Below are 23,344 nucleotides of genomic sequence, written 5' to 3'. Positions count from 1 at the left end.
CAAATGGGAAAAAAAGATCCTATTCTCCAGTCTGGCACTGCTAAGTTCCTCCTGGAAATATGCACACATCACAATATGGGGGGCTTGTTTTCTAGAGTATGGTCTGAGGTGCTTTGTGGTTCAATCAATATTTTATAAGCCTAAAAATATTGTAAACTTTCATATTGGTGATTTTTTTAAAAAAGTATGTTTATCACTGAGTAATAATCTAAATAAAAATTTGTTCTTTTTTTTTTAAAGACATGCATACTTCATCTAATTGTATAATGGCCTCAATTTAGGATTGTGGAACAAGAAATTCACATCTGCACACTTAAGTAAAAATCCCACAATTGTTTTTCCCCTTGGGAGAAAGTAGACTTATTTTAATTGTTAATATTTTTCATTCATCCCTTTTTAAAGTACTGAAATGATGTTGCAATTACTGTATTCTGAGGCAAGTGATAACCATCTCGTAAAAACAAGAAAAAATTTTAAAATGAAGCATCCATGGGAGTGTGTCTTTGGTGGTTGTTTTTAAATAAAGACTCGAGTTAGAATTGAAATTTGTGTTTCTAAGGAGGGAGGGAAGGAAGGGGTCTAATATTATACCCTCATTCCCAAAAAGATTAAAGAGAATTCCACTCATCAATTAAAATCAATTTTTCTAGTTTATCATTTTCCCCACCTGAAAAGATTCTGAGACAGGGGACATTTCAGTTCATAAACCACCTATCTATCTTTAAAAGGGGCCATTGGTTTTTATTATACTCATATTAAAGATCTACTATAAAGGTTCACAAAGGATGAAACAACAGGAACTCAACTTATCTATTTTAGAATAACAAGCTTTAGTTGGATTTGAACTTAAGATTGCATGAGTCTATGTAGCTAAGTCATACACAAGACACACCCTTTCAATATATGGTATTCAAATACATATACAGTAAAGAAGGGGGAGGGGGATATCATAATAGTGAAGGAGCTATTACTAATGGATTCCTCTTGGACATTTATTAAATTGTTAATTCAAAGTCTTAAAGTAAACACCAAGTTAGAAACATAAGGGATAAAGATTTTTAAAGAACAATGCCAACCATCATCTACAAAGAAACTATCAATATTAATTCTTTTTTTCCCCCTAGACTGTTAGTAGATATACTAGTAAACACATTTAAATCACACTTTCTCCCAGTGAAAAAGATCAATGTTTCCATATGATTGGACAACTGGAGAAAGTTTAAAAAAATACAAAGAACTGAGAATTATCTGTTTCCACTTCACTCTGTAGAAATGTAAAATAATTTTAGATGTATAAATGCAGAAATATTGATTATTCCTGAGACAGTTATATGTAAGACTGTCAGTGCCTTTCACAATTAAATAACTGCTTATATGCTAAAATTGAGTAAAAAATTGACTTTTTTAAAGACTTGCTTCTAGTATGAGGATGAAGACAAAACAAAATGAAGGATCTTTATTTTTTAAAAAAATGTTCAAAATAAGAAATGGGATATTTGAACAATATTGTGTGATAAATTTCAAAGATAGAACCTACTGCCATAGACTAAACATTTTTCCCATATTTCACCCAAAGTGCCTTTTAAAGGACTCAAACTCCCTTCTAAACAACTTGCAGATCCATTAGAACAGTTAAGCTGGCTCCAGTCTTTATTGTCTCTCCCATTTACTGAATCAAGATCTATGGCTCACTATTTGTTTCACACTCATTCTCCTGCCAAATAAAATATTAATTGCATTTTCAACTGCATTGCTGGTGATCAAAGAACTCTGATGTGTCAAGCTAAACTGATAGAAATAGTGCCTATTAACATATTTATAGGTTCACAGCTTCTCGAGTATAATTACATTCATTAATTACTTGGCACTACAGCATATAACAGGTCTAAAAGCACAGACATTTGCAGTCACAATCTGGCTGCAAGAGCAAAGTTTTTCCAATAAATTTTCATCTGTAGAAAAGGAATAGTGAGTGACAGCATTTAAAACTGGGATTTCAAAAACTGTTCTCTTATTTTCTAACAGCATATATATGAAAAGGCAAGATGATGGGGGGTGGTGAGATTTTGAAGGAAGAAGATATTCTGGATATTTTAAACTTTTTAAAAGAGAAAACCAGTCTATAATAGTAATGACAATGTAAGAAAACAATTTTACATTGCTTAAACCCCCCCACCCCATCATGAATGAACCCCAGCCTGCTCCATTACCATTAAGGACCAGAACAATTGAAATGACTAAATTCCTCTGCCAGTAATTCCAGTATTTTTAAAATATTAGAGCACTGTAAATGGAGGGAAGCCCTAAGGAATGGTAAATATTAAAAACATGAAACAATCATTCAATGAACTGGTCAGTTGGGAAGATTCTGACTCTACCGGCAGCCTTTAGTAAGGAATAGTACAGGAGGCTCCAAGACATGTATGACTTCTACTAGCCGGGTAACAGGCATGGAAAAATAAAGGGAGCCCATAATAACTTCAGCCTCAGAGTGCAACCCAATTCTCCTTTTATGCAATGAATGAAGTCATTTAAAAAACACCACCAAGCTTTGTGATCGCCACAGTGCCCACAGCCTGGGGATCATAGAAGGGCTGGGGAGCAAAGCAGCCCCCTACCTGGCTGGAGATTGAGGTAGAAGAAGAATGTTCGGGGAGTTCTTTTGTTGGCTGACAATAAATTGCTAAAGCAGGCACATCGGAAAGTAAAACCCAACGGGCTGTGTATACGGAATGCTGCAAAGGAGTCAGAGAAGGAATAAAAAAAAAAGAACGGAACACCGAGGGACGAGCACGAACCTTTAGTAAGCCTCCTCAGAATCTGACAGCGGCATTTAAAGGAGACAGCTATCATTCTTGCTCGCGGCCAGCCAGCCTTCAGGGGGCAAGTCCACTCTGGGCTCTTTCTGCTAGTCCGGCTGCGGCAGGAGCAGCTGAATCCCGGGCGCACATAGCAGGAGGCAGGGAGTCCCAGCGGGGAGGGACAAAGCCCAACTCCTCTCGGCTGATGCAGGGATCAGCTCGGTGTCAGCCGGCGTGGCGATGTCGTTCACTGCCACAACTCCCGCTCCCTTCCCCGCAGGACCGCGACGCCTTCCGAAAGTCGGGCGGCCCGAACTGCAGCAGCGCGGCGGCTCGGAACCGACGCCGGCGCAGGGGACGGCGCCCGGGAGCCCCGGCTAGCCCGGAGAGAGAGCCACCGCGCGCCCCGGAGCTGCTCGGGAGGCTCTCCAGGCGGGGAGCCGGAGAGGGTCTGAGCAAATTCAGACTTCCCCCGTCCCAGCCTGTCCCCGCCCCACTCCCTCCCCTTTCTGCTGCTTCTTAAACAGATGATGCAGGTCGAAATGCTCCCAGGCTGACTTTAGGAAAGGCATAGGCATGTGTGCATGCGTGCGTGTGTGTGCATGTTTGTGTTTCTATCTAGAAATATAGAGTAAGCATCACTATATCGAAATAGAGGACAAAAGGTACTGTTTGCCTTTTTTAACATACCTTGGTATCTCCCTTCTGAAACAAGTGGCCACCTCTCTTGACCTTACTCCTACAGCCTTGCAACATGCCAATATATAGAGATAGAGACAGAGACAGAGACAGAGAAAGAGACAGAGACAGAGACAGAGACAGAGACAGAGACAGATAGAGGCAGAAATGATAGAGATAGAGATGATAGAGATAAAAATAGATATAGATATAGAGATATAAATATAGAGATAGATATAGATAGAAATATAGATATAGATATACACTCTTAAACAGTGTATGTATGTAGGTATGTATGTGTGTAGGTTCATGTTTTATATATAAATATATATTTACTAAATATAGTAAAAACATATTTAAATATATAGCAAAGTTAACATACCTTGGTATTTCCTTTCTAAAACAATTGGCCATCATTCTTGACTTTACTCCTTGTTCAATAGTTTTGCAACATGCCAGATAGATAGATAGATATCCTATAAGGTATCTCTTTAAACAGTGTATGTATGTGCATGCATGTATGTATGCATGCATGTATGTATGATGTGTGTAGGTTTGTGTTTTTATATATAAATATATATTTATTAAATAATCAAATATATACTTAAATATATAGAAAAGTTAATATTTGCATTTTTAATGTACCGTTATCTCCCTTCTAAAACAATTGTCCACTTTTCTTGACCTTACTCCTTCTTCTACAGTCTTGTAACATGCCATGTGTATGTTTGTGTATATGTGTGTATATATATATATATAAATATATGTATACTATACAATATTTCCTTGAACAGTATATATATGTATATATACATGTGTATATAGGATTTTATTTATATAAATATAATTAAGTATAATACACATATTTAAATATATAGCAAAGCTAATATCTGCCCTTTTAATGTGCCTTGGTATTTCACTTCTAAAACAGTTGCCCATCATTCTTGACCTTACTCCTTCTTCTACAGTCTTGCAACATGCCATGTGTATGTTTGTTCAACAGTCTTGCAACATGCCAGATATATAGATAGACAAAGATATAGATAGATAGAGATAGAGATAGATAGATATCCTATACAGTACCTCCTTAAACAGTGTATGTATGTATATGTGTTTATATTTGTGTTTTTATATATAAATATATATATTTATTAAATATCAAATATAATATATACTTAAATATATAGCAAAGTTAATATTTGCATTTTAATGTACTGTTATCTCCCTTCTAAAACAATTGTCCACTTTTCTTGACCTTACTCCTCCTTCTACAGTCTTGCAACATGCCATGTGCATGTTTGTGTATATATGTGTGTGTGTGTGTATAAATAGAAGTATACTATACAATATCTCCTTGAACAGTGTATATGTGTGTGTGTGTAAGATTGTGTTTTTATATGTAAATATATATTAAGTATAATACATATATATTTAAATATATAGCAAAGTTGATATTTGCATTTTAATTTATTTATTTTTATTTATTTAAGGCAATGGGGTTAAGTAACTTGCCCAAGGCAATTATTAAGTGTCTGAGGTCACATTTGAACTCAGGTACTCCTGACTCCAGGGTCAGTGCTCTATCCATTGTACCACCTAGCTGCCCCCATAATATTTTGCAATTTAATTATCTTTGTATCTCCTTTCTAACCTTACTCCTACAATTGCAACATATCAGATATATACATACATGTGTGTGAATATAGGTATATGTGTGTGTATATATATACACATATATATGGATGAATATATATCCTATACAGTATCTCCTTAAACAGTAATAATAGCAGTAGTAATAAGTACAATCAAAATAATTTTAAAAATCATTAAATTATTTTAAAAACTTTAAAAAAAACAGGAACTGTTAATTTGGAAGCAGTAGAAAAAATAATACTTTCCCCCCCTTTAAGATGAACTTGCTTCTCTAGAATCAAAAAGATCTATTTGACATTTACAAATATACTCAACCAGGAAGGTGCTGGATTACAGATAAAATGCAAAGGGGGAGGAGGGGGAAGAGAGAAGGAGAATGTGCAGGGACAGAAGAGAATCTCAGACAGATGGATTGATGTTCCCCCTTCATCACACACTCCACTAAAAGGCCATTCTAGAAAGAATCACAGTTAAGACTGTTTCTAAGGCTACCAGGAGGAAAAATAAATTAAAGTTAATATTTACATTTTTAATGTACCTTGGCATCTCCCTTCCAAAACAAGTGGCCACCTCTCTTGACCTTACTCCTTGTTCTACAGAGCCTTGCAACATGCCAGATATTTTTAAGCATGAGCTCCAGTAGAGAGAAGAGCAAATTAATAAATCCTTCACAATCCATTCACAAAATGACAAGAGGGTTGTGCACACTTCTTTGTCTGTCGATATCATCCCACTCACTTTATTCAATAGCAAACTAACATTTGTTTTACACCTCTCATCAAAATCCTTGGCTCTTTGCTTAAAGTTAGCACCAAGAATCAGAAAACCATAAAGTTGATTATTTCAGAAAAAAATTCCCAATTAACTCTGGTGAACAATATATCATTGTCTTGAATATTTGATTATTATTTTTAGAACTACATGAATTATTCATATAATTTCACTCCAATGCAGTAAAACCTTAGAGATAGCATCTAAAATAACTTCTTAAATTCCAAATTTAATGACAGAGCTTTCTCCAATTCATTCACAAACTCCATATTGATTCAAACAAAAAAAAACTCAATCTATTGGCATCAAAATGATTGTGTTCTATTTTAGTTCAAATAAATAAGTCTACATGTGAACATAATTGGATAGTCTAGGTTTTCATTTTCTTTCTATAGGGTATTGATGATGATAAGATTCTTAGGATGTCCTAAATAATGCACCACCACTACTCAGTGGTCTAACTATGTTAAAAAATATTTGATAATGTCAAATGAAATCCTGATACTTCTGTTCATGTAAATCTCTTTCTGAATTTCAATCTCTTTTTCTATTAGGTCATTCCAAATCTCATTCTCCTTTTTTTAAATCTTTAAATAAGGATGCCCTTTAGTGCCAGGGAATTGGGTTAGCCAAAGAGATAAATATTTATAGTTAACTTCCTTTAAGATCTTCCTTCTAATCTAACATCTTTCTCATAATACAGATGCCCAGAATATGCAGCTGTCAGGTACCATTAGGAGAATCCTACCAGTGTAACATCACCACCTTACTCCATTTCATTAATGTCTATTTGAATGAAGCTCAAAATCACATGGGAAACTATCACCATCTCTCTCTTATGTATACTCAGATCTGATTTGTTTCTTCCCTAGGGCTACAATGATCAAATACCTGCCTCTCAGAGAATGTCCCCTTTTCATTTGCTACATCCTCTGGCTCCAAGAAAGAGCCTTAGAACTGTTCTGTTCCATTTTTCTGACAGGAGATGTAGCCTACCTTCTGCCCAATGACTAATCCCTTAGGGGAATATTTTCTTCTCCTCAGGCACAGTGACTGCCAGTGTGTGTGTGTGTGTGTGTGTGTGTGTGTGTGTGTGTGTGTGTGTGTGTGTGTGTGTGTGTGTGTGTGTGTGTGTGTGTGTGTGTGTGTGTGTGTGTGTGTGTGTGTGTGTCTGTGTGTGTGTGTGTGTGTGTGTGTGTGTGTGTGTGTGTGATCTTAAGGCACAGCCCGAGGGAGATCATGGAGATACAGTTACCCTATAGCTTCCCCTCTTCCAGAAAAGGCAGGAAACCAGGACACTTCTTGTTGTCTTCTCTTATCTCCTGTCATCTTGGCTCTCCCTCACTGAATTATTTCAGTGAAAACTGTCAGCAGAATACTCTTCATCCCCCCCAAGGGACACCCCTCTTCCTCATACTTCTTGGCAGGCAAAAGCAAAACTGAATGTGTTCTTGCCCACCCCCCACCCCCCCACCCCCCACCCCCCACCAAATCCCTCTGGTCCCAGGCTCAAATGCTGGCAAAATACTTGTCTGAGTTTTTGAATCTATTTCTTCTTTGCAAGAAAAGGTCCCAAAAGGCAGTGATATCTTAATAGGAAAGTTCCACTTGCCTCATAGTAACATGTAGATGACCCAAGATTCTTGAAGGATATATATATCATGATAACACAGAAAACAAAGGGAAAAATGGTCTTCAGTTTAGTGTCTCCCTGCCCTTCCCTGCCACTGTTCCATTTTTGTACTTAACTGTGACAGAACAGAAGACAAGGAGGTCGAAGATGCTAAGAATCACATAAACTTAAACTTGACTATGGGACACCCATAGACCTGATGCAGTGAACACCAGGATATATTGTTAAAGGAAATGAATCACTGCAATGTGGATATTCTTTTTTTTTTGCAAGGCAATGGGGTTAAGTGGCTTGCCCAAGGTCACACAGCTAGGTGTCTGAGTGTCTGATATCAGATTTGAACTCAGGTACTCCTGACTCCAGGGCCGGTGCTCCATCCACTGTGCCACCTAGCTGCCCCCAATGTGGCTATTCTTTTGAAAATATAAAACCATTAGAGAAAAATGAATTTGAAGCTTAATGGAAAAAATGTCTTTCATTACTTCATTAAGGAGTAAGAAATTGTCAATGTGGGGTTTATGCCATGCTCAGACACTACAAGAAACATTACTTAAGGGGCACTTGGTCAACATATTTTGTAGTTTTAATAATATTTGAAAATATTTATGAAAATAATTGTAACTTACTACAAAAATCAGGATAGAAAAATTCTAAGAACTTTTTAATACCCTACTAATTAAAAAAAATTTATTAACTGGTGATTTAAATGAAAAAGTAGGAAAAGTTGAAAATGGGGTATTATAAACATATATATGTATATCTGAATACAGACACAAATATTTATATGAAATACAGCTCAGGTGACAGAAATTAAGTAGACCAAGGACATAGAAGCCTTTCATCTCAACATTACAAATAATTCTTTAAAAATGAATGATGCTAAGGGGCAGCTAGGTGGCGCAGTGGATGGAGCACCGGCCCTGGAGTCAGGAGTACCTGGGTTCAAATCTGGTCTCAGACACTTAATAATTACCTAGCTGTGTGGCCTTGAGCAAGCCACTTAACCCCATTGCCTAGCAAAGACCTAAAAAAAATAAATGATGCTGAACCCAATACTAAATATAATGACAAAGAATAAAAAATGACTATATTTTCAAAAAAGGGAAAAAAGACCAGTATGAGAAACATGTTATTGCTACTGATTGGGAATCATCTTATCAACTGGTTGCTTTGTGTGTGTGTGTGTGTGTGTGTGTGTGTGTGTGTGTGTATATATATATATATATATACATACACATATACGTATACGTATATGTATATGTATATATATAATCAAACCACTTACTAATTGAAACTAAGATCAGGATTTTTTTAAAAAGCAATAAGAAAGAATAATAAAAAGGTATAGTTTATAATTAAAATTGTTCAATATTGAATTATTCAAATAAGTTATTCAAAATAAAAAATGAGAAATGGACAATAGAAATGGCATCAAAACTGGCCATAATAATTTCATTAAGTTGAACTAATATAAATTAAGCAATGATAAGGACATAAAAAGCATCTTAACAAACATCTAACAGGAGAGAGATAAAGAGATGCTGCCAAAGGCAACATCAAGTTAGACTATAAAATCTATAAAATCTTATAAAGAAGGGTGATGATGATTATGAGCAGTAGCATTTCATAAAGCAGAGAAAACAGTTTAAAGAAAACTTTGCAAAATTCAATCAAGAAAAGCAGCATTAAAGATGTCCAAAGATAAAAGTGAAAGGAAGAACAACAAATAGAAAAAAACGGGGGTGGAAGGGAACTGTAAAAACAAATTCTATAAACTAGTTTTTTTTCTATCAAGGAAAATGAAGGCATAGCACTTGGATCTCAGCATTACATTCCCAAAGGAGTTTATAGCAAAGTTAGATATGAAAACAGAGAAAACCAAAAAAGCAGTAGAATTAAACCCAGTAGTAGTTGGAGCAGCTAGGTGGCACATTGGATAGAGCACTGGCCCTGAAGTCAGGAGGACCTGAGTTCAAATCCAGCCTCAGACACTTAATTACTTAGCTTTGTGACCTTGGGCAAATCACTTAACCCCATTGCCTTGCATAAAAAAGGAATTAAAGCTACTATATATACATATATGTACACATATGTACATATACACACATATGATTTGCATTGAAAGTGACACAATTGGAAGACACTGACATATTCATGAAAAAGATATCAAAGATACACAAAAAAATCTCCATTCTTGTTAATATAAAAAACTATGAATAAGAGAACAATAGTTATAAACCTATATGCCTATCTCCCATTTTTATGAGTGTTATGAGAACATCTTTAAGTAAGAAATAAGTAGAAATTAATTTTCAACAATGGAATTTTTCTAAATTGTGCATATCCAACACTTAACAATTATTCCATTTACAAAATAAAGTTTATAGGCAATTTCTCTTTATTTTCTTTGCCTTGAAAATGGGTAAACCCAATGCTTTGCATAGAAATAAATTAGTCAGTCAGCAAGGATTTATTAAGTTCCTACTATGTGCCATGAAATAAATTCCAAATGAAAACAAAAAATAAACAAAAAAAGTTAGAATGGTTCTTACCTCAATTCCCAAAGCTATACACCTATCTTTAATAAAATCCTTAATATTCAGTCCTTTATTTCCAAATACTACTCAATATTTCCACATTGATGACTTGGACTTAATGTGTCCAAAATGGAATTTATATTCCCCCTCCAAAAAAATCCTGCCCCATCCTCTACTTTCCCATTTCTATTGACAATGCCATGATTCTCCTAGTCATTCAAATTTAAAACTCCAGTCAATTTTTCTCTTTTCCTTATTTTCACATATGCAATCAGTTTTCAGGTCTTAGTGATACTTTGTTTACAAAATCTCTCACAAGTCTCCTCCTCTCTACTCAAACTGATTCCACTCAAATTTTGTACCTCATCACCTCTTGTCTGAATTGGTATAAAGGCTTCCTCATTCATCTCCCTCTCTTCTCTCTAAACTTTCCTTTATGCAGTTGTCAAAATATTCTTACTAATTTGAACTCTGATGAAAAATAGAAATAATTCCTTTCTGCATCAAAGATTAAATACAAGTATTTTGACCTGGCACTTAAGTTCCTATATCATCTAGTCACAAACTTTCCAAGTTTATTTCACATTATTTCCTTTCACACATTCATCATTCTGAATTGAACTACTAGACATCCCCTGATCTTATCTTTTCCACATATCTGCTTGTAATGTTTCTAATGTAAACACAGAAATAGGTTGGAAATGAAGACTAGATTGATAGTTACTGATTTAACAGTGGGTGAAATAATATAATATTTCTATTTCTATTTTAATCAAGACCCCTTTTCCACTTTGAAGACTTTTTCATTTTATAATTCCAACTTGTTTCCCTTATCATATCCTAGAGCATTAATGGGTCATCTCTTCAAGAAGCCTTTCTATTCTCCCTGATATTTAGAGCCCCTCTTCCAAATTACTACCTATATAGTTGTGTCCATCTGTTGTATTCACATATCTGTAGATATTCTGTAAAACTCTAAATGAATGTAAGATGTTTGAGGACAGGGGATGTCTCATTTTGGTGTTGGTATCCAGAGTGCCTTGCCCATCTTGGGACAGAGGAAGGGAGGGCAGGAAGGAATTGGACCATCATTTCCTTGGTATGATAAACTCCCTCTATCAGTCAAGATCTCCAACTACTCTTCATTTCATACTCTTGAGTTGCTTGAAGCAAAAAGACATTTGCCTATGATCACACAAGCCAAAATTTATCAGAGGCAGCCCTTGAACCAGAGTCTTCCTGGCACAAAGGCTAGTTAATTATTCATTGCTCTACACTTCCTGATATACTAGGTAGTCAATAAAACATTTGTTGGCTATGGATTAGCATTTGGCCCCCTTGTCAAATTGTACACACACACACACACAAACAAACACACACATATTGTAATCTCTTTCACTTCTGAGTTTTGATTACTTTGTTTGGGTCCAGGAAGTCAGAAGGATGGGACATGGAAACATAAAGTATTCGATTAATATGTTCTTTTCCAGGAATGGTAGGGTTAATTTTATTACTGTTTCCAGGTCAGAGGTGGAAAATTGAAAGAAGTGGGAAAGGAGTGATGGGAAGGACATGAAGATGGTATATGGGTCAGCCTAGATATGGAGAATTCTCACTAATCAGGAGCTAGAACCCCAGAATGGGTGGGATGGGTCATACTCAGAAATAAAGCACAAGGCTTCACACATCTGGGGACTGCATTTTACAAATTGTAGCATAAAAATGGAATGTCTCAAGAAGTCAATACTCTTTCTCATACTATTATAATCTCTTTGATAACAACTAATTTGTAAGACAACACTCATCTATGTGAATTTAATTTCTCATCAGATTTTCTCAAGATGTTTGATTAAAATGCTAAAAGGGAGCTGCATCTACCAACTTAACTATTTCAACTAATTTAGTAGGCTATTTTTTTTTCAAAGATGATTGCTGGACATGATTTGTTCATTTATTTATTAAGCTATCACCATTTTTCCCTTTCTTTACAATATTTTCATGAACTACCACAATGTATTTCTTCTCATATACATATCATCGCTTAGATATTAAACTATTAACTTGTAATAGATAAGTCTTTAAAATCTTCATGTCTCTTTCTATATAATTAGATAAGGCATTAACTAAAATTCTTGATATCTAAAGGAGGAAACTGAGGCTCTGGGAGATTTAAATAACTTGATTATTAGACAATTAATAAGTGAATAAGGTGAGATGTGATCAGTGGACCACAGCATTTCAACCATTATATTCCTACTCCTTTGAGAATATTCTAACTTACATGATGGTAATAAGTTCATTTTCCTCTTATTTCATAGCAAATAAAAATTCTCAAAATCTTCTAGGGCATTTTCTAATAAAATATATAAAATGTATAAATGTATAAATGTCATTGTGACCTGTTTTTTTTTTCAGACAAACCTATATGGTTTCTGAATAAAATCACCAACCTTTCACTGTCACCTGGGTCAATTTTATTTTTGGCTTCTGTAATAGTATTCAAAAATACTTGTGGACTCCATGCATTTTCTAGTTCTTGCTTCCACCCCTCTGCTTCATTTTTCTTGATCACAACCAAGTAAGATTAGATCAGGAATTCTTAACCTGACCATGAACCTTACTTTTGTGTTTTTTGTGAAAAATATTTTATAACTATTTTAACATAATTGTTTTCCATTGTTACCTTATATATTTTACTTTATGCATTTTACATATAAAGGGTTCACCAGATTGTCAAGGGGATTCATGACACAAAAAGATTAAGTACCCTGGGCAAGGACTGAGGATGAAAAAGAGGGATGGTCTCTGAATATACAAGCATTGGACAATGGTAGCCATTGGGCACAACAGAAAGAAACAGTTTGCTAACAAAGAGGATAAGAATTCTATTTCACAGGATATATCAGGAATCATTAGCTCATTTTAAAAAAATACTTCATAGAAAACATTTTTGTAAAAGTAATGATCCCCTTCAGGAAGCATCATTAGGAAATATTCTTGCAAATCTATGGTGATTAAAAAGCACTTAGTGATTTTGTACCTCCAATGTGTTGTGATATGAAAAGGCTGAAGGAGGAGAATAAAGGAGACTCTAACTCAACTCCACAAAAGGATCCTTAAAATACAGGAAATGCTTTTAAAGTCAGTAAAATACCATCACAACCTTGGGAAAGTTTCAATGTACGAGACAGGTAGCCATCTATTAAAAGTTGACCGAGGGGCAGCTAGGTGGCATAATGGATAAAGCACCGGCCCTGGAGTCAGGAGTATCTGGGTTCAAATCCAGTCTCAGACACTTAATAATTACCTAGCTGTGTGGCCTTGGGCAAGCCACTTAATCCCATTTGCCTTGCAAAAAAAAACCTAAAAAAAAAAGTTGACCAAGAAATGTCACAAGATGGTCTGAATGGTAGACTAAGGAATATTACACAAGAGGCTGCCTATGTACAAGTTTTTTAAACACTTACCTAAATTTCACAAGGACATTATTGAGCATGTGTTTCAGGCCATTGTGCTAGGGAACATAAATATACAAGATGCTGTCTTTAGATATAGAGCCAGAATGGACCTCAGAGATTATCTGTCCCAATATGATCATTTTCATGATGAGTAAACAGAGGCCCAAAGAATGACTTGTCTATAGAAGATCATATGAATAATGGACTCTCAAGGAAATGTGTGCTCTTATTGGATTGAGAAGACATGGGTTTAAAGATTTTGTGTTTCTGATTGGTTCTGATGCAAAAGGTTAAATGTTGGCTATAAATGACTACTATGGTCATGACAACAATGAGAAGGAGGAGGAGGAGAAGAAGGCAAAAGAGAAGTAAAAGGAGGAGAAGAAATAGCTAGCATTTAAGATTTGCAAAGTCCTTTACAAAAATTGTCTCACTTATAAAGACCCATGGAGTTTGAACAAAGTTCAAGGACTATTCCCTTTAATTTAGAAAAAAAAACCAGATAGCTTATTGTCTGATCTTGTTATCTCTTAGACTTTTTGTCTCTTCCTTAAGGATATGATTTCTCTCTCATCACACTCAATTTAGAACAATGCACAACATGGAAACAAAGTAAAGACTGACAGATTGCTTTCTGTGGTGGGGGGAGGGAAGTAAGATTGGGGGGGAAATTGTAAAACTCAAATAATATCCTTAATAAAAAAATAAAGTGTAAAAAATAAAAAAAAAATCTCACTTAATTCTCGTAACAATTCTGATAGGCAGATACTATTTTTATCCCTATTTTATATTTGAGGAAACTGAAACACACACACACACACACACACACACACACACACACACACACACACACAGAGGTTAAGTAACTTGCCCAGAGTCACACAGCTAGAAATGTCTGAGGCTGGTTTTGAACCACATCTTCTTGACTCCAGGCCTATTGCTTTTATCTATGGCCTAGTAAGTGAATAAACCAAAATAAATCAACCTAAAGCAATAAATGATATTGAAGTGGAGGGTTCAGGGGAAGCTGAGGCTAATATGGTTTATATCAGTTAGATAATTCATGGATGTGGACATGAGTCCTTAGAAAAAGGGGTCCATGATACAGTTCTGCTCCTTCTTTGAACCAGCTCCAAAGTCCTTTGTCCAGAATTAATCTTTGATCATTCTGGCTAGATGAGATCTTTCCTTATTCTGAACTCCAATAAATAGTTTCTTGTTTTCAACCACTTCTCTAGCACTCTATAGCATTCTATAAATAGTTACTGGTTGAGTTCAATGTTCAAGTATATCCTCCTTTATATTAGAGACTTTCAACAGGATTTAGAACTAGAAATGCCTTAGAAGATCATCCAGCTCAAAGGTTCTTACCCACAATTGTGACCTGAATCCCAGCCCCCCACCCCACCCTGGAAGAATGGTAAAGTCTTTGGACAGACATCCTTTCAGAAAAGTAGTTTTAAATGCAAAGGAAACTAAAGATAAATGAAAACAAAAATGTAATTTTTTTTTCACCCAAGTTCATGGGTCCCCTGAAATTTATCCATACATGCTGGGTTAAGGATTCATGATCCAGGCTAACTTCATTTTATAAAAGAAAACAAAGCTTAGGAGAAAGATTAAAGAATTGCCCAAGGTCAAACAGTTCATTAGTGGAAGCTAGAATTCATACTTAGGCTATAATGCCTATAGATTGTAAACCTCTGAGGAAAGGTTATTCATCTTTGGGTTACTGATAGTACCTTTTAAAAAGAAGTTTGATAAATGTTTGTTAAATAAAAAATTAATTAGGTACTGCCTAGGGACAATCCTCAGAAAAATGTTATGGCAATGGGGTTTGTGGTACAATTTAGTTTAGATAATACCTCTCATGACCATAAAACAGAGTTAGAATTTCTCCAGCAGAAATCACACTCAGGTGAAAAAAAACCCGTGTTCATAGCCTTTTATGTAATAAAAAAATCTTATATTGCTTACCAAAAAATGCCTTACATTGATATCCCTTGTTCCAATCAGTCTTTTCTTGTACATATAGTATGCAGTTTGATAAAACTTAGAACTAGAAGAGATCTACCAACAATTACCTCAGGGTCTTGTATGAACCATTATTTGGATGAGGAAGAATAAGATGATTTGGCCAAGGTCACACAGGCAGTAAGGAAAAAATACTTAGCACTTCCAAACTCAAGTTTTCAGACTCTAAATCTTGTGTTCTTTCTGCTACATTAGCCTCCCAGTATGCAGACAATTTTTACACAGAATGATGGTGTTTTGAAATGTAAAGGTATATATCAAGAAAAATTAGGAAAGTTTTATTTTTTTATTTTGGGGTTTTTTTTGAAAGTTTTAATATTATGTGACAGAATTTAGGAATATGAGGTAGTTAAGGGAAATTAGGAAATTTCCATTATACATTTTGAAATGTATTTCAACTATTAAATAGTCTTAGTCAATGTTAACTTCTTTCCCCCTTCTGTAATTCCATTGGTTCCCTATCCCTTACCTTACCTCTTTCTACCTTTTCCAGGCTATTATTTATACTTTCCTTCTCTTTATAAATTCTATAATCCAAATACTCTTACTTATTTATTGCTTTTTTCACATTATATTTCATGTCCTATCTTTGTACCTTTCCATTGGCTGTCCCTTTGGCCTGGAATGCTCTCTCCTCTCACATCACTTTTTAGTTTACCCGATTTCTTTTAAAATTCAGTTCAAATCCTGAGTTTCCCCATCCTCACCCTATTCCAGTGGTTACTGTTGTCACCTCTAAGATTACATTCTTCTCACTCTCCATATATCTTGCATGATGTCTGACTTGCTAAAGACTTCAGTGACTCTGGAGAAGAGTGAAGCTGAGACTTTGCACAACTCTACATCGCTTAATGTAGAAATCAAGCCATCACCCTCGTGGTGTCATTGATTCTTTTTGAGAGGGAAGGATGAACAACAATTTTGTAGACACATATTTATTAAAATGCTGATTCCCCCATTAGAATATGAGTTCCTTGAGGACAGGTAATAATAATATCCTATTGGGGGAATCATAAAATTACCCTGCCTTTTTTTTATTTTTCTTTCTTCGTATCCTCAGCACTTATCACAGAGCCTGGCCCATACTCATGGTTCAGTAAATATTTGTTGATCATGCCATTCATGTCACCATCTCCCTTTCAATCCATATGCCCATATCTCTGCCACACTAGACTTGGATGACTCCCAGGCTGAGAGAGTAAGGCAGTTCTGCCTTACTTAAAGTCAAATCACTTACAAGTCAAGCCATCACCCCATGATGTCATGGGACTTCTTTGAAAATGAAGAGGGCAGCTAGGTGGCAGAGTGGAGAGAGCACTGACCCTGGAGTTAGGAGGACCTGAATTCAAATCTGACCTCAGACATCTAATATTTACTTAGTTGTATGACCTTGGGCAAGTCACTTAACCCCATTGCCTTGCAAAAAGGAAAAAATGAAGGACAAACAACTACATCATTTGGTGGTGGTGGGGCTCTGATCTTTAGGTCACTGTTTTTTTGGTTTTGCTTTGTTTTCCTAGCTTTAGTGATGTATTTTTTAGTGATGTATGCTTTTATCATATTATATGTTTTATTTTATCACATCATGTCATATATATAATATATATCATATACATTATTTATCTATTTATCATATAATATTTTTCTTGTTATTCTCCTTCATGGGAGCTTACTTCATGGACTAAGCTAGGCATTTTTTCCAACTCACTTGATCCATGGAGAAGGACCATTTTGATTTCTAATCAAAACTGCTGAGTAGTCATGACAATAGGAAATATGTCTTTTCTTTGATTTTGGATGCTCTGCCCCTTACTCATTTTCTTTGAACTGAGCAATGTGACTCCACCTGCACATTCCAGATTCACTTTTCCAAAAGTTTGGCTCTTCTGGTCTCCTTTCACTCTTTTCTATCCTATCTTTAGCATCAAAAGTATACCTGAATGGAAGAGATCTCAGATTTCATCCAATTTAGTCCCTTTCCAAAACATGAATGTTATTTAATTTTCTTGCTAATGGTCTTATAAGTGGACTTTCCAGCTCTTCCCCATCAGCTTTCTAACTCTAGAGAGATGCCTCTTCTCCTAGAGACCTCTCCTCCAATTTTTGAATCTCTAACCTGAACCACCATTTATTTTATGACCTACACAGACCATCCATGATCTCTTTAATTGATGACTCTATCCTTCATTTTCAGAACTTTTCTATCTCCTCCCCAGAAGCTTTGCCACTCCCATTTTCACCCTCAATCTAGCTCCATTTTAGGGATTTTTTTCTCCATAAAATATAAGCCTGGAACTCTTTTTTCTTGTGTGTGTGTGTGTGTGTGTGTGTGTATACATGTATATATATATATATATATATATATATACATATATATACATATATATATATATATGTATGTATTCACAATCCTTTCACAGTTCCTTTCTCCCAAATCTTTCCTAATGGATCAACTAATCTTACTTTTCCCCTAATTTCTCTATAAAGCCTCAATTACAGTAAATACTTCTGCATTTCACATAGCTGACTCTTCCTAACATTTCTTTTAGGGTTCTCCCCCTCTCTCTTCTTCCACGAATCCCATTTCCTTCTTAGGGAACCACATAGTTCAAATAGCAATAATATATTGAGAATAAATCCTGAAATACTGTTAAACACAAAAAATTCTGAATAAGGATATATGAGGCAATTTGGTCTCAGAAGACCTAGCTCAGTTTATTAGTAGTATTCAAACTCTCTGGTCCTGAGTTTTATCATCTGAAAAAAGAAGGGATTAAGCCAGATGGTCTATGAGGTCTCATATGATCTTAGATCCCGATGATCCTATGTCATATTGTTTGCCACTAAAACATTTAAAAATACATTAATATTTTATCACATTAATAATTTAGCATCTTTTCCCCTTCCTTTGGAATTGTCCTTCAATCTACCATCACTTTGGAAAGAATGCAGTGTTTTAGCAAAGTGAAAAGCTGGGCCTGAAGGAATTGGAGAGAAGAATTTGGAAGGGAAAGATTGAATTGGAAAGAGGTAACACATGGCAGTCTCAGCAAGTTAAAGTACACCCAAAGGCAATCCTTCATGATATGACTTTTCCACATATGTCCCATGACAAGTTTATTAAGGAAACAGGTGGTTTAGGGGAAAGAAGACAAACAAAATTAAAAATCATAAAAGCAAGTGTATCATGTGATGCCACATATGCATCAAATAGATGAGTAGAAGATTGATAGTCACATGGGCACTTAATAGTCCTTGTAGAATGTCTTAATATAATTACATATGTGGCACAGGGTGGTGAGGACAGTTTTTATTTTAATTTCTTGATCTTTGGTGGTTTTTTTGCTGTAGTTCATTAATGAAACAATAATTAAAAGTGAATCTGAAAAAATAGTAAGGACAAAAATACAGAGAAGATGACTTTTTTCCTTTTCTTTAAGTAAAAATGCTATTTAAGAATTTACTATTTTAAATAAGAACAATTTATATACCTATAATTATTTATGTCTAATGGTAGCCATCTCTAAGGTGGGGGAGGAAAAAAGAAATTAATATTATTTTATTAAATTTAATCAGTATTTAAAAGTAAATCATACATAATTAATTTGCAGTTTCATATGCAAGCATCTTTCTATTATACCATGTGATTGAAATGTTTGTTTTGATTAAATAAAATATAAATTAAAAATTAAATTAAAGATAAAATTTTTTAAAAGAAGATACTATTAAAGGAAATAATTTTACAAATAAGAACTAAAGTGAAGAAGTTGTATTAGGATACCCCTAAGGTTACTTTCAGCCATAAAACTATAATTCTAAGAAACAGGACACTGTCAATATATATATATATATATATATATATATATGTATATATCTACGTTTTTTTTCCCAGAGGATTATGCTTGGTTTCAAGCTCACAATTTAAGGAGAATGTAAAGAATTCACTTTAAGCTTGGAACTTGGAGACTTCAATACAGATTTGGAAAAAATAGAGAAAAGAACAATGAAAATGAATAAAGTATCAGAAAAGAGGTCCATACAATGGAAGTCTAAATGAATTGGTGTTTTTAAGTTTGGGGGTAAGTAGATGGCACAGTAAATACATTGCTGGTCTGAAGTCAGGAAGACTCCTCTTCAGTCAAATCTGGCCTCAGATACTTAATAGCTCTGTGATTCTGGGTAATTCTGTTTGTCTGGGCAAGTCTGTTTGTCTCAGTTTCCTTATCTGTAAAATTAACTGGAAAAGAAAATATCTTTGTCAAGAAAAACCCAAATGGGATCATGAAGGGTCAGGCACAACTGAAACAACAGCAACAACAAAGTTTTGATGTATGAAGCTGAAGGAAATGTTGTTACAAATGTTTTAGTATCTGAAAAGATACTATTTTCAAATAGAAATGAAGTTCACTAAGTTTTAAAATGCAATGTAATCTGTTTTATTGTATTTTCATTTGTTTTATTAAATATTTCCCTATTATATTTTAATCTAATCACCAGCTCTGGAGAGCTGGTCTCTCTACAGGAGAAAACTGATGTTCATTTTCCACTGAAAGTAAAATAAGTGATTTTTTTTTTATCTGCAGCAAAAAGGATTAGGGGTCAGACATTAAAAGACATTCCTGAGAGGGCTATGAAGTAATACATTACAGTAATGCATTATTGAGAGTGGTTGTGGGATACCTTTCTCTATAGGTTTTAAAGAAAAGGTGTCATTGTCATCAGGCTAATAGAATGGGCCAGCTCTTCAGGAAGGCAGGATATTGAACTGTCAAAGCTACATTTTCTAAATGTACAGTTAATCCCATTTTATTTGTTAGCAGCATAGAGTAATGGATGAAAGACTGGTCTCAAATTCAGGAAGCCCTAAGTTTCAATCCTGTCTGGCTGGAGGAACCTCCATTCTGTACTGGTAAGGGTAATTTCCTCACTCATCATTCCTTACATCCTTAAATCACAGGTTCCCCATTCCTTCCTTCCCCAATTTATTCATAATATCTCCAGACATGATCAGTGTCACAATCAGCACCAAAAAAATTATAAAGCCATAGATGCAGAGCTAGAAGGATTATCAGAGGACATTCTAAACAAAAATTCCTGCTTTTACAAGTGAGGAAACTGAGACCCAAGGAAAATAAGTGATTTTTCCAAGTGATTGTGTTCTGCTGAAACTCATAACCTATGACCAAGAAACCTATCAAATGGGAACCTAAGAAAAGTAAAAGTGTTTTCAGGATGTCAGAACCTGGTTGATCCAGAGGTCCCATGTTTCTCATCTTCTTAGTTGCCAATTATGACAGTTTATGTTAAAATTAACCATCCAGCAAAAAATGAAATGCAACAAATAAGCCTTCACTGAGACTTGATCTTTTAGGATGGTAATTTTCCATTTATTGGAGGAACTTCAAAGTAATGTCAAATATTTACTCAACCTATAGCTGAGGGCAAATTCTTTCCAATAAAACTGTAGTACTCCAAGTCACAAAATAAGCAGATTAAAAAAAGGAAGGAGCTCAATGTTACAGCGTAAGATTTCCAAACAGACAGTTTCTACAAGGTACCATTTATTGAAATATTTTGCAGGTAAGTTGTTTGCGAGCAATGGTAATTAATTTCATTCTTTATCATATGTATATGCCTTCTAGATGGGGCATCACCAATTATCCTGACCAATGACTCACCACTACACCCTAATGATTCTGGAGGTGAAAGTGAGGATGATTTTGCCCAATTCTGCTACACTGAAATCCAATTTACTCACAAGTCAAGACATTAAACTCCTGATGTCATTGGCCTTCAGAATGAAGGAGGAACATCACCACCACCAATAAAAATGTCTTCTAGAGTGAGAGATGAACTAATACAATCTAGTAGAGCTGCTAAACCTAGCATTCTCATAGGCAAGGCTGAATTAAGGGATTTTGATCCCTTGTGGAAAAGAATTAATGTCTTTATTAGAACAACACAGAACCTTAGATATGTTGAATATCCTTTTACATGTAGCTAATTACAGATATTTGAAGAAGGAATAAATGGTGCCAAAAGAGTAAGAAACAATTGAAAACCAACAACTGGGGTTATGTAAAGATGAAACTATGAGGTAAATTAGAAAACCACAGGCATTAAGAGTACCTCCCAGTGTAATTTTTACCTTCCCTGACCTTCCATATTGCATGAAAATAACCAGTAGAGACAACCATCCCCTGGGGATCCACAAAAGATTTGTGTTCCTCTGCATAATCACTAATGCTTTATTGAAACCAAGAGTCAAACAATAAGAAGAAATCGGTTGTGATGTGCCTCTAATTCCAACTATATTCAATAAAGAAAATGAAATAAATGATTAAAAAATGATCAAAAGGATATATTTTTGTTCCATTATCTGAAGAGTTTCTCTGCATATTGTACACTTGCCTTAAACTGTGACTCACAAGCCAATTTCAAAAATTGCCACCAGAAACAAGTTAAAATGATAAAATAGCATCATGTTTCCTGGGTTAAGGAAGGAGGGAAGGGAAAGAGATGTGGCATCCTTTCAGGTGCAAACACCAGATTTATAACTGGTACCTTCCACCAGGATGATTCATAAAGATCCTATGACTGTCCAAATATGATGAAACATGTCATTGGGGCAGTTTTTCACCAGAGTCGGTCAGAGACAACAGCAACAAAGAAAAACTGAACACGAAAGAAAAAGACACAAGTCAAAACAAAAAGGATTCTTTTTTTTTAATCTTGCAATACTTGTGTAATGGAAATAAGCTTAAAATCAACCTGGGAGCAGTTTTTGCCTAAGCAGGTGCATAATTATGGTATGCCTGGGATTTAAAGTATCTGTTTTACAAGTAATTCTCACATTATGGAACATGGTCAAAGACTTCAATGATTTCAACCTCTCATACAGTGTTGAATAATTTCAATTAAACCCCTTAAAAAAGCTTTCTGCTGTCACACTTTCTTCAGACCTGGGGGGAAACCAGAGTTAGCTTTAACAAAAGAAGTCCTTGCTCAACAACAATAACAACTCTTTCTCTCCCTGTTTCTATCTCTATCTCCCTCCAGATAATACATATAAATATATTTGTATATATGCGTGTGCATATATGCACATGTTCACATACATATATGTATATATGCACATACAATATATGTGTACATGTGTGCTTGCATATATAAATTTATACATATTGGCATGTACACACACACACACACACATATCTCCCCATCTAAAGTTTGAGTCTCTTGCTTACCCAAAAGAAATTGTTCCAAAATACATTTTTCCAGAACATTATGATCTGAAGCAAATAGTAAAAGCAAAAGAAAACTATTATAGCCTCATACAGTTTGGGGGGTTGAGGGTCTAGGTGATCTAAGTAATTGATTTCATCAGTTTCCCAATGATGAAACTTTTTTTACCCACACAGCTCTGCAACTTCTTCTTACTTAGATTTGCCTTGGGCACCGGACTGGGAAACCAAATGATTTCCATAAGGTCACATAACTAATATGCATCAAGGACAGGTACGTGGCCAGTTCTTGATCAACTATATCAGACTGTCCATAAAAGTATTATTTCTACCAAACTGAAGACAATGATATCTATGCACCTAGAAGTCAAGTCAACATCGTGAGGGGAATCAGACAGGACAAGCCTGATTACCTCGCAATACATCAATTGCACTAAGGGAGAAAAACGATTCAGGAAGGCAACTCATTAGCAATGAATTCTAAAAACAAGAGTAGCAAGCAACCAATGGGCTAAAGGGGGGGAAATGTGTGCAG

At 35.1% G+C, this 23,344-nt stretch overlaps 1 protein-coding gene across 2 annotated transcripts in view; it reads right to left on the bottom strand.

The window, feature by feature from the left end:
* The window catches only part of GRIP1 (glutamate receptor interacting protein 1), a 739,827-nt gene that overhangs the window by 335,174 nt on the left and 381,309 nt on the right, over nt 1-23,344 (bottom strand). The window contains exon 1 of one of the 2 annotated variants that reach the window (XM_074226202.1): nt 2,799-3,046. The exons of the other annotated variant lie outside the window; for it this stretch is intronic. Coding sequence (XP_074082303.1) covers nt 2,799-2,853 — 55 coding nt within the window. The 5' untranslated portion in view covers nt 2,854-3,046. Of the gene's footprint in view, nt 1-2,798; nt 3,047-23,344 lie in introns of those variants that run through there. 2 annotated transcript variants of the gene reach the window in all.

This window comes from Macrotis lagotis, chromosome 2, assembly GCF_037893015.1.
Source record: "Macrotis lagotis isolate mMagLag1 chromosome 2, bilby.v1.9.chrom.fasta, whole genome shotgun sequence".
NCBI classification, from domain to species: Eukaryota; Metazoa; Chordata; class Mammalia; order Peramelemorphia; family Peramelidae; genus Macrotis; species Macrotis lagotis.
This window is presented reverse-complemented; position numbering and strand designations above follow the sequence as displayed.